Source organism: Limulus polyphemus, unplaced genomic scaffold (genome assembly GCF_000517525.1).
Source record: "Limulus polyphemus unplaced genomic scaffold, Limulus_polyphemus-2.1.2 Scaffold4950, whole genome shotgun sequence".
In the NCBI taxonomy this organism is placed as follows: Eukaryota; Metazoa; Arthropoda; class Merostomata; order Xiphosura; family Limulidae; genus Limulus; species Limulus polyphemus.
The window spans coordinates 16,358-29,435 of record NW_013670560.1 but is presented as its reverse complement, the minus strand read 5'-3'; the positions used below and the strand labels follow the sequence as shown (position 1 = coordinate 29,435).

The following is a 13,078-nucleotide window of genomic DNA, read 5'->3' as shown; positions in this document are numbered from 1 at the left end:
GAAGAAAGGTGAAAGATACTTACCTCAATGCATAGCACCTAACATGAAGCATGGGGGAGGCAGTGTGATGGTTTAGGAGTGTTTTTTTTTTTTTTGCTGGACCAGTGCAAGTACTATCAGATACTGATCTGTCATGGTATAACCAGTAGTTTGCCTATTATTGGTAAATGATTCTACTACCAAGATAATGACACCAAACACTCATCCAACCTATGTAAAAATTACTTAGCTAAGAAAGAAGCTGCTGGAGTAATTCAAGTGATGAATGGCCCCCAAAGAGCCTCAATCTCAAACCAATTGAGCAGATCTACGATTTGATAGATCAAAAACTTGACAAATCAAAAGTTACTTCCAAAGAAACTTTATGGGAGTGTATTAGAGACATTTGAAGTAAAATCCCAAAGGACACTTTGATTAAATATGTTGCAACAATGCCTGAAAGACTTTCTGCAGTTATTAAAGCAAAAGGGGGACACACAAAATATTAACCGTTTGCTGAACTCAAACACTTCCACTAAGTTTCTGTTTTACTAAATATGAAGATTAATAAAGTTTTGATGTTTCACCTGTGATTTACCTTCCATTTTTTTTTTAAAGTAGCCTGAAACTTTTGACTTTGTCCTAACATTTTTGCACAGTATTGTATATATAGTACATTTATGCTGATAGTGAGACTAATTAATGGTGTTCTTTTTTTTTACTATCTTCTTAATTACAATTGCATGTGCACAGGAGTCCTTTGTTATCTTAAAGGCCATAAATTCAGATACGAATTTAAAAACAAAGAGTCTTAACAAAATAACATTCTCTTTTCCCAGATCCTACAGAGGAAACTGTTGCTTTATCATGCTTTATCAGTCTTATGTAATAAAGTAATTGACAATATTTTAGCTTTGGGAAGTGAGAGGCTAGTGAGTTGAACACCTAACGGAAGCTCATTTTTGGTTCTTTTCTATTGTATAAGCCAATATAGCTTCCATTTCAACAGAGATTAGAACAAGGTAATAAAACCTTTAATAGCTTGATGATATGTTGTTTGAAAAAAAAAGATGTTTGTGAACAACTACCACCATAATTACAGTCCTAATTTTTTAAAGCTTACAAAAAACTTGTTTTATCGTTTTATATTTAATTTGAATTGTAATGTTGCAGTTTGATAGGAAATGTTTAATTTCATGAGATAGGCCTAATTGCACCATTTTGCACTCAAGTCTCAATAATACCAAGTTTAATTTCACCAACATAGCCGTTTTGTTAGACCATATTTACTGTAGATCTTGAATGACAAATAAATAAATTCCCCAAAATGAAATGTAGTGTATATAAATGAAAATAAAACTGGTTGAGCCTGTTTTGTGGACATTTTTATTCCTTTTTGTTTATTCATTGCTTAATAGCTTGATTGTGTTTCTTTCTTTTTTACTTTTATCTTTAATTGTTTTATTACTTTCTCATTGTGGTTTAAGTTAATAACTTTAACCATATTCTGAAATATCAAAAGTTTGGACTGGCTGTTAATTATACTTTCCTTATTGTTGATATAAAATATTTTTGCCTAACTGATGTTGATTCTTTATTGTATTATTACATATTTAAAGGATTTAGTTGTGCATGTCTTTACATTTGAATAGTTGTTACATATACTGCAAGTAGTATTATTGGTATTAGAAAAGCTCATATAGTAGATGAAAGTAAGAATTTTCTTTTATGAAGTTATTTACGTTTTTCAAGTTTGTGGGATTAAATGTTTCTAAATGAACTACTAATGTCAAAGCATCTTGTTTAACTGTCTCTCTCTTACAGGAAATACTCCTGGTGACTACTCGGCAATTGCTAGTGGGCCACACTATGAGGTTTATCCCAATGGTTCTCTTCTCATCAAGGACACCCAGTCAAAAGATGAGGGACTCTACCTGTGTCAGGTTAACAATGGAATTGGATCAGGCTTGAGTAAAGTAATCTTTGTTACAGTTCATGGTAAGTTGGTTGTAAATGTTCTGTTGTCTTCTTTGCTGAGAAACTGTATATATATAAAATGTATACATTATTCTAACTGATTGGAAGACCAACAACTTTAATTCAAAATGATATTGTTAAATACCAGAACACTGTTATATATTAAAACCACAGGGAATCTTTGAGTAGTTACATCCAGTGTTTTTTATATAAAGATAAACTTTGAAATTTGATGGCGAGGAACCCACTTTGAGACTAATAATGCTTGGAGATAGCTCGATTGGGTAATGAAGAAAAACTTTAATATAAGTTTAACATAACAGTAAATGTATAATGTTTCAACTAGGTTCTGTCATCGTCAGGTACAAGTAGTTTATACTGACACAGATATATATATATACAGTATGAAACAAACTTTTTCTATTTTTTAAACCTGTTTGAGACTTTTGTTATCTGGACATATTAAAAAATTGCACACACTAATTAACTTGAATAAAATAATACAAATGTCCTTTATATAAACAATTACCACATTTTGTAAAACCTGAACATTGATAATAAACATATGACACCTGAGTATTACTGCAAGTTATTGGTTAAGCATTAAATGTAATATTTTAAAGAATTTTTATTAATGTTCTTAATGCAGTTGTGAAGAAAATTAAAAAGGATAAGTACCAAAGAGAAAATTATTAATACATGCTAAACCAAAAAAAAAGAAAAGATAAATATGAGCAATGATGGTTAATGATTTGAGCATGTTACTTCATTAAGTACTTTTTTCCCTGTTAAAACCATGTACACCTTTGTTACTGGTAGCAACTTGTAATAATACTCATAGAAGTGTTTATTTTGTGACTCTTAACAACTTTTTTTTATTTCTTTATTTAAAATATAAAATATTTTGTTTTATTTATTTTATGTCTCAAGAATAATCTTATATTATCCTGATTACTTGTTTTGAGCATGAAAAGAGCTTAGGTTTGTTCTCTATTTTTAGAAGCAAAAACATTATTTTATGTATCATTGGTGCTTTTTTAAACCGTGTGTTGGAACTGAAGTACAACATCAAGAAAAACAAATTTAGTTGTGCAACAATTTTATGTCTTAGAAACATTGAATTTTAGAAATTAAAAAACGAAGATAATGTATTATAATTTTTTTATAAAGATATGCTCAGTTATTGTTTTAAAATAAACATAACTTTTAATTACAAATAAATAAAATTACCACAAACTCTAGAGAATCTTTGAAATTGTTTACTTTGCTCAATGTTTTGGCTTTATGACTCTATCAGGAGCATGAAATTTTGTTAAATAACTGTATCACTCTATTTGTGTACTTCCGATGATGGCATAAAGCTAAACCATTGAGCAAAGTACACCACTTGTAGGATTATCTGGAGTTCGCAGTAATTTTATTTGTTTGTAATTATGTATATTATGTTATTTAAAAAAAATAAAAACATAACTTTTGTGTTATATTTCTGTTTTATTTTAATTGTGTATCATAGAAACAAAAGTGAACCTTGTATTAACTTTTTCATCAACCAGTACTTTCTGTGTTTAAATTTTTTAGCTTTTCCATTGATTCCTTTAAATCAATAGGCATGTCTAAAAAATTGAGATGATAATTATTATCAAGAGTGCTATGGACATAAAATGTATATCAGTTACTTTTGGTTTTTAAAGCTAGTGTGTTATCTTGGATGATACACTTCTTAAAAGATTTGAAAAATAATTTTCGTGACAGGTACTCTTATCCTTTCTCATATAAATTCATGTACACATTAAAAATACATGTAATGTAATACTTTTGAATAATAACAAAGCTTTTTCAAATGAAAGATTGATAACCAAAAGTAAGAAACAAAGCAACTTATTATTTTTAGACTTAACAAAGGAGCTGAAGATGTTATCACATTTGAATTTTTTCTTCACATACATATAAATGTATATTATGGAAGCAGTACTCCTGTTTGAAAAGACTTATTTAATGTTGTTTCTTAATCAATAATTTTACTTCAATTCTTTTTTTGTGTGTCCACATCTTTTGTTATTTCTGTCTGACAAAAAGCAACTTCTATTAAGTTAATTATATAATGTGTTATAAGTACTGTGCACATGTTCATAGGTGTGTGTGTGTATAGCCGTGTGTATATATATGAATTATATTAGCCAAAGTCCATTTTGGAAGCATTGAATTTCCATGAAAGTATTCTTATATTAATATTATATTGTATATTCTATTGCTCATTATTATTTATTAATATATGTAGTTTTTTCAGCATGAATAGTTTATGATTTAAGCATGTTATCCCTTTTTTGTTACCAAGCTACACAGGCCCATTTTGTTTTGTTTTTCTAACTTGCTGTGTGATGTTTTACTGCTAGTAATTTTGACTTGCTAATAACTGCTATGTGGCATATATGATATATGTTCATGTTAAGTTCCGCCACGTTTTGAAACCAAGTTCAGAAGTGAGACAGTCCGCAAGGGAGAGAAAGTCATGTTGAGGTGCCACGCTTATGGAGATCATCCCATGACCATTGTTTGGAATGTCAACGGGCACCCACTGAGCCCTTCTGACAATCCAAGGTAGGCTTTAAAAAAGTACTTCATAATTTGTGCTGTATACCACTTTAAATAACAACCTTTTACTTTTTCTTTGTAGATTTTCTAGACTCATTGTTAAGCTTGAGGGCTTATAAGTATTTGGGGTTTAACCTCAGCAGCAGACACAACACAAAAAGCCCATTTTGCAGCTTTCTGCTTAAAGCAGACAATCAAGTTTTTCTTGGGACCTAGATTTGTCTATCAGTCACGTTTAAAATAAAATTCAGTTATTATAAACAAAGTACATAAATTTGCTAGAACAAATCCAAGCTCATGAGAAAATAGTGTGAAAAGACCTTGGAAATAATAAGAGTTCACTGTAAAAAGTAATACCTCACCTCTCACACAGATTTAGCTATCATTCTTGCATGTCTACCAAAAAGATTTGCATACTACTAGCCTTGAGGAATTGTGCTACTGCATGATGACATAATCATGCGACATAGCCTTCAACAATTGGAGGGCAACACACCTCTAACCACAATAACTTCCCTTATTAACTTACACTCATGTAAACTTTATTATTCTCCTCAGCATTGTATTGATCAGGTGTGTTTAATTTTTTCATCTGAGTTCTGTTGAGATTTGCATCAGTAACAATAATCTATATTTAATTTTCTTTGGCCTTTTGTTTCAAAAGCTTTAACATTTATTGTGTGTTCCCAAAGACCGTGATTTGTCTTGTGTCCGGAGTTAATAATTTGGTTCACTCTTAGGCCTTATTTTTACTGTGGCTCTAGGAAGCTTGTTAGCTATCAGGGTCATTGCAGCTGTTGTTAAACGTGTTGTGGATTACCACATACTTACCCGGCCTCCTGCTCCTGTCCCGTCAGCTGAATTTCTTTCTCCTCAGTCAGAAATAATCTGTTGAAATGCAACCTTTGCCAGTTTGCTTTGGGTAGTACCTTACCATATATGAAACAACCTTAACCTTCCTTTCTCTCTCTGGATTTTATTCTCAAGCACGTTCCTTTCCTTTATTAATTTTCGTTTTATCACTCCCTAACCCACATTTCTTAAGTTTAGCTTGTCTTTTCCCTAACATGCCTTTAGAATTTGTGCTGTTTCCTGTATCTAACAACTCCTTTCTCATGCCCAAATATGTTGTCCCACTTACAGTCATGACATCATTTGTTCTGAACTGTAGACTTTCTTCTTTTTCATTTCTCAATCCCCTTTTATTGATATTTATCTGGTCAGCCTCTATGAACATTCCTTCTTTTATCTGTTATTCCACTTCTTTTGCTCTGTCCTTCTATCCTTTGTTCCTCTGCTGTCAGAACTCTCTGGGTTGGGTTGTACTTTTTGCTGTACTCCTTCCTTTTTCTTTTGTACGTATTGTTTGTCTGGTTCCATTTCTTTGCCCAATTGTCTTCAGTGGAGTTCCTTTCTCCTTGGTAACCTGGAGTGATGTTCTATGGCTTCTGTCCTTGTTATCTTCCCATGTTTTTTTTTTCTCAGCCTTGTCTATTATTCCTATTCCTCTTCTGGTTCATACTTCTCATCTCCTCCCCATTCCAAATTACACACCTTCCTCTTTTTATTTTCCTCTTATTGTCAGTGACAACCTTTTTCTCCACCATGGTCTCTTTCCTCACTCCTCTTTTCTCTGCTTTCTTTCCCATTTCTTTTTCTCCTCCTTTCAGCCCCATCTATGATCTTTTTTTACCTGGTCTGTGGTTGGCCATTATCTACATGTTGGCATCTTACCACACGTCTTTCTTGGCCCATCCTCCCTTTGTTTTCTATGTTCTGTTCAGCTTTTTTGCATCTTCCCATTCTTTTCTCTTCTCTTTATTTTGGCATTGGCCCCTCTAGTATTCTTTGGTATTGTGAGGCCATTTGTTTGCCATATTCATAGCCTGGGGCTGATGTTCCTTTATTGGACTATTTACTTCTGTTAGCTCATTTTTCATTTTTTCCTCTTCTCCTCCCTCCCTTTCTTTTATGGTCACTCCTCAGTTTGGGTGGAGGGCTTATCCTGGGATCTCAGTCCTTTCTCACGCCTACAAGGAATTATCATGGTGAGTAGACCATGCCTGCACTACTTCCTACATTCCCTTACCACTTCTCAATCCATCCCTCTCCCTTCTATGATTGTGGTACATTTCTGGATTTGGGAAGGATTTTTGATGTTTGAGTGCTGTACAGGCATCCACTCTACATCACTGTGCCTGACCTTCTCACTTTTCATTGAGCATGTTCCAATTCCTGCATTTACTGGTGAATCACTTGGTCATATTCCGCTGTTGTTTTTTGCTTCATCCATAAAGAGGCTGACATTCCAGGGTCTTTTGCTTTTAGGCATAATACACTTCTTGGTTAGTTTTGTTACGTGTCATTTACTGGGTGTTTACATCTTGGTAGTGGTCCTTCTTTCTCAGCCAGTCTGCACTGTATCACTGGAATGATATCTACACACCCTGGTCTTTCATCAGGCTTGCTGTTGGTTGGACACCACTCTTGGATGACTGTGCCACCCTTTTTGACTCTTGGCTTCCTCTCTTATGGTTCTCCTTGACTGGTTCTACCTTGGTCCACTTGTCATTTAGACCCCCTCTCTTCCTCTCCTCAAATTCCTCCTCTTTGCTTGCTTCACCCTCACACATCTCTTCTTCTATGAAGGATATGTTCCTTCCATCCTCACACAGGGACTTTGCCCATTCTATCGTCCATCAGATGAGGCTTTCTGCTTATGTGACATTATTGTTATCTCTTTCTTCTCACCCATCCACTATCTTTCTCTCTCAACATTGGTGGCAGGTTTTTTTGTCATTGGTCCTTCTGCCACCCCTTTCCTCCTGACATTCATTCTGCCTTTTTTACCTAAATGTTCATCAATGGCTATTTGGTCTTCTTTTCTGGTTGTTGGGTGGCCCTGTACAGGGCCCTTTTTCTTTCCTGGTACTCTATCCTCTCCACTGTGTTCCATTCCTTCTTTCTCCTTTATCCTCCTTGACCTGCTCCTCTGCTGGACTGTTTTCTTAATGTGGATTTACACAATCTTGAACATTCCTCATTTGTACCATTGTCTTCTTGCCTTTTGTATAGCCTTTTTCTCAAGTCTTGTTTCCTTCCCCCATGATTGTCATTGTTCAGATATCTCTCCTATAGATGCCTCTTACTCCCTTTACCTCCACACTTATATATTTCCCTCTCCAGATTGTCCCTTCTTTCCTTGTACTTCATCCACCCGGGTATTTTACAGTACTTCTCTCCTGTCTCCCACCTATTGGAATGTTAGATATACATGACTATTTTATTTAAATTTAATACAAGAGTTATAAATTGCAAGTATTAAATTTAGTATTTTTAGAAGCAATAATTTATCGTAGATTTGTTTATATAACTATGCACAAATCATATGTTGTGTTGTTCATTAATCGGTGATTGTTATTTTTTTGTGTCATGTTACTAAAAAACTTCTACATTTTTTTTGTGGTTTCATTGAGTATTATTACATCATAATGTCTTGTAATTTGTAGAAAGTTATGAACCTCAGTTAGGCAATTTATATATAGGCAACCAAGTTAGACTGAGTGTGAGTTTAGCCGTAATGAGTGTGGTTTCTAAAGGGAGTTTCATAGCTTGTATTGTAATAGCAAAAATAGAGGTGAATAATTTGTCTTGTAAAAAGGGGGTTCTAAAGTAATTGAACCCACCTGTGTGGACTTTGATAAAAAAGAGACAATTACTTAAAGCTCTGGATACAACTGTGATAACCAATAGTGTAACGAGTTTTTGTACATATGTTTGGCTTGTTTTGAATATATTATTTTGAAACAAGTGGATTGTGTGCTGTCCATTTATTGACATGGATCATTCCTACCTGGATCAGCTGCTGTTTTCTGTTGGACTGTTACAGGGACCTGTTTCCTTTTATCTTTACTGGATGGTCTGTCTACTCCTTTGGTTGACATGTTCATTTGAGATGTGAATTACTGTAGACTGTTCCACATTTCTTCACATTTGATTCTTACATCTCTTCTTCTCTGACCCTTGGACGGGCTCCTCCAGATTGGCATGTGGCCACCCTCCACACATTTATCTCCTTTTCTACACCTTCTGGCTGTTTTATCTTCTGATGGTTTCAGCTTTCACTGGCCACCATTTTCCAATCACCCTACCACCTTTGTGACAAATGAGTGCTCTTCCTCTTTCAGGGCCCCCTTTCTCATAGAATTCCACTATGTAGCTGGTGTTATCTCACAGGGTATGTGTACCAAAAGTCTGCATCAAGCCAGGATAATGGAAAGTTCTCATACCATTCACCCTGGCTCTACCTTAACCCACTGTGAAATTGGATGTTTGGCAAGACCACTATCAGACAAGATCCAAATGCAGATGTCAAACTAGTCAGCAACTATGGAGAAATAGTTAAGGGTTAGGAGATGAGTGCTTGAACCCACAATGTCTCAACTCCTACTGCCTTTCACTGTCTGCACTCAGTTGTTGGAAGGCAGTTACCCATAATATTTAGATATAATCATGATGTCAGAAAAACATGTAGGTTTAAGAAGTCTTGATACAAGATTATAAAAACCCTATAACCCGAGCACTTTCAAAAGGTGGATCTTTCTTCTTCAGGGGCAAACTGGGAATCATTTAGATATATATATAGATATAAAATAACCTTAGAGTAGAAATAAACCACCCTAACTTTCTACAACTGTAAAACTCCCAGCCTCTACCCTTTTCAATATTATAAGAAGATGTACAATAAGGCAAATTGCCCGAACAAATAGGCAAAAATATTCTTGTAGTAGAAATAAACTACCATATATTTCTACTACAAGAATACTTTTGCTTATTTGTTGGGGTAATTTGTCTTATTGTACATCTGTATAATTAGATTTACTGTCTATCAGTGGTGTAAGAAGGAGTTACAATGTGGGGGTGCTTCTAGACATGCAGATTTTACAATGAAAGACTGAAAGTATAAGGAGCTGCTAAAAGCAGCTCACGTGCTAACAAAGGCAGATCAATGTAGGGAGGTCTGGGGGCATGCCCCCTAGAAAATTAATATAATTATACAACTTACAGTTGCTATGTAAGTCAAATATGTAAAAGTGAGGGTGCTACAGCACCCCCAGTTCGGACACCACTGTCTGTGTTTGTGTGTGTTTCACATAACTTCTCCTGAACTGCTAGTTGCATCAACTTCTAAGTGGTACCAATAGAATTGTCTTGGCCTAAGGTTTGGATAAAGGTAAAATATTTCATCCCACCCCTTGGGAAACCCGGGGATTTCCCCTAAGCCTCTTCTCCTGAACTGCTGGACTCAAGAACTTTGAAATAGTGCCAAATGAATTGTCTCAGCCCCGAGGTTTGCACAAAAGTAATACTTTTTACCCAACCCCTTAGGGAACCCAGGTATTTTGCAAAAACACTTACCGGGATTCCCAGAAAGCAGACCCCAAATATGGCATTCCTGACATATGAATAAGAAAGCCTACTATTTACCATTTCTAACTTGATTAAAGAAATTTAAATTTTCATTATAGTGTCAATGATCATCAAACTGAAAAAAGTGCATAATGGGTTCAAGCATTAAATTTTCATTATAGCAGCCCTTTAAATATGGGCCATAGGCCCATGGGTTCACTAGTCTACTGATAATATTTAAAAGGGTGGAGATTGGGAATCCTCACCCCTTTCACTCAGATGCTGGGGCAATATACAAGTAGTACCAATACAGTGAGAGCTGAGGTGATGGTGACATGGTTAGTGTAGTATAGGTCATCTGTCATATACATCACATACACCAGTCGTGCCTTCTTCCTGCAGCCAGAGTCTTTCAGTGGAGTTCAGGTGTGCACATATTACATATGGACCAATAATATATATAATATTGTACTCTCCTTCGACAGATTAGAACCTGCCCTGTTGATCTGTGGTAAGCACTCACCTTTCAGTATCTGTTATCTATCTATATATATTATATATTTGATATGTCCTCTTCTTACAGTCAGTGTCTGTTCAATAGAGTCAAGATGAACACACTTTATACTGGTCCGTATTCCATTACTATACTGCCCTCCCCCTGCAGCTGGAGTCAGTTCCTGTAGAGTCTGACAGCAGAGTTGAGGTGTGCATACACTGTGTGACTTTTTGATGAATCATTAATGTACCCTCCTTTTGCAGCTGAAGTCTGTCCCATAGAGTCTGGTGGTTGAGTTGAGGCATTCACAAGTATTCATATTACATATGGAATGTAACCCCCCTCACCCACACACATACACACAGCTGAAGTTTACTCAATAGAATCTGATGATAGAGGCGGGATGAGCACACAGATACTTATTGCATGTGTCCTCCTCCCACAGCTGAAGTCTGTCTCAAAGAATGATGGTAAGGTTATCATGTGCACACAATGTACAGTCTGAGTGCACTCCAACCAAACTACACATATTAGCTGACTGACAAGTACTTGTATGGTCATGTTCACCTTTTGCCCATTCCTGTCACACAAGTTTGTCTTCTTTGCTTCATTTCATTTTTCTTATACAGGCAAAGAATATACCCTGGATGAGACAAGATGCAGTCTCACACTGGTGTGCCCTGATGGTGCCCCTGCCATAGATGTCACACCCAATAAGCATCTTTTGGGTGCTTTCTGAAGGGAGCTTATCTAATTAAAATTGACACCAATTCAGCATGGGATTTTAGCTAAGTCTGTGTAAAGAGGTGAGGTTTCATCTCAGAAGGTAACATTTTACTTACGTGAAAATATATCTCCAATAGATACTCATATCCATACACATTTACATCCATCCTACCTAATTCTAGTACACATTTTATTCATTGCCTCATCAAGGAATGAAGTTTGCATTTAAATAGGGGGAGTTATTGTGCGTGTAGGTGTGTTGCCTTTTGGTGGAGGGTTTTGTCGCATGATTATGTCACCACAAGTAGCACAATTCACATGAAATTAGGTGGGAGTTGCCTCAAGGCTAGTGGCCTGCAAATATCTTTGGCAGATGAGTGAGGAAGATAGCTAAATCTGTGTTAGGAGGTGAGTATCTGTTGGAAATAAATATCCAGGTAAGGAAAATGTTTTTATATTATATATTTTTATTTATGGAAACAATATGATTCATTTTTTTGATAGTACACGTATACTTGTAGATGCAACCTGGATTTGGTATATAACTTTTGACAGTGCAAGTTAACAGATGCAATGCACAGAGTGAAAAATGTTACCTTAATCTTTGATATTATTATTTCATAATCTAAAATAAAACTTAAGGAATTATTATCAATTAATGTATCATTTAAGATTATATTTGAAATTAAAATATGTATATGTCTCACAATTATGAAACTTATTTCAGGAATGTTTTCTATATAACATTGAATTGAAGTTTTGAAATTAAAACTGTTAAGTTATATGAAGTTTGTTATTTGCTATAATTTTGGAACAAAGATTGAGTTTCTTTTATCATGTAATTTTTTTATTAGTCTTTATTCATAGCAGTTTTGATATTAACACTGCTAAGTTATTTGAGGTTTGTTATTTGCTATGATTTTGGAACATACTGGTATGTGGATATATTACTATTAACAGTTTAAATCATTTTAAAATAGTTTCTAATAACCAAAATTAATTATTTCCTAACAAATGGCTTGTTGCATGAAATAAATTAATTATTTGTGCATCCTTTAAGAAATAGAAATATTTAATTATGTCAGGAACTTACTTTCTTATATTATATATTGTAAGTTAAAATATGTGGGTGTGTTAGGCTAAGGATTCTTCTGCAGTAGGTGTCTGTGACTTGTTAGCAATAAATCCAAAAAAATAAATGAACAACACACACTCAACTTGATTTCAAAATAATATATATATATTCATAACAAGTTAAATGTACATACAGGAATCCCTTACACTATGGAGATCATAGTTATATCATAAACACTATATAGTTTTCTTCTTGTCAAAAGTCCACTTAGGCCTATTCAATTCCTTTAGAATTCAGTTGACAAGCTGAACTATTTTTCTCTATTTCTATCGCCAAACTATCCATGTATAGATCACGTATGTTGTCATTGAGTTACTGTGGTTGTATCCTTTACTTCAAAAATTGTCTGCTCCTTTTTCGTATTTCCAAGAATTGTCTGCCTTTTGTTAAAGTCCACTCAGGATGGTTCAATTACATTGGAACACCCTTTGATGAGACAACTTATTCTCCTTACCTCTTATGAAATTGTTTATCTCTCTCTAACATATTGTTGCGTCAGCGAGGTCACGTGACTAGTATCACGCCACGTCCTTCCAGAAATATCCTGTTCCTTCGTGAATGCTCTAGCATTTACTAGTGATGTGTTAGTCTTGTATATATATAAGACGGTCACAACGTGACGGAATGATGGGTAATTGAACTGCAGTCAGAGAGAATATTGTTGAGCACGTGAGACGTTCGTTTGAATTATAGTCGTTTTTTATAGCGCGACTGTTAGAAATTAAGTGTATCGCAAAGTTATATTCAGAAAGAATAAACCAGTT

The 13,078-nt window shown here is 34.7% G+C and overlaps 1 protein-coding gene across 3 annotated transcripts in view; it reads left to right on the top strand.

Moving 5' to 3' along the window:
- LOC106471898 (Down syndrome cell adhesion molecule-like protein Dscam2) overlaps nucleotides 1-13,078 on the top strand; it is a 71,807-nt gene that overhangs the window by 45,861 nt on the left and 12,868 nt on the right. For all 3 annotated transcript variants that reach the window (XM_022400509.1, XM_022400508.1, XM_022400507.1), the window contains 2 exons: nucleotides 1,804-1,977; nucleotides 4,407-4,554. In XM_022400509.1, the coding sequence (XP_022256217.1) occupies nucleotides 1,804-1,977; nucleotides 4,407-4,554 (322 nt within the window). The remainder of the gene's footprint in view (nucleotides 1-1,803; nucleotides 1,978-4,406; nucleotides 4,555-13,078) is intronic.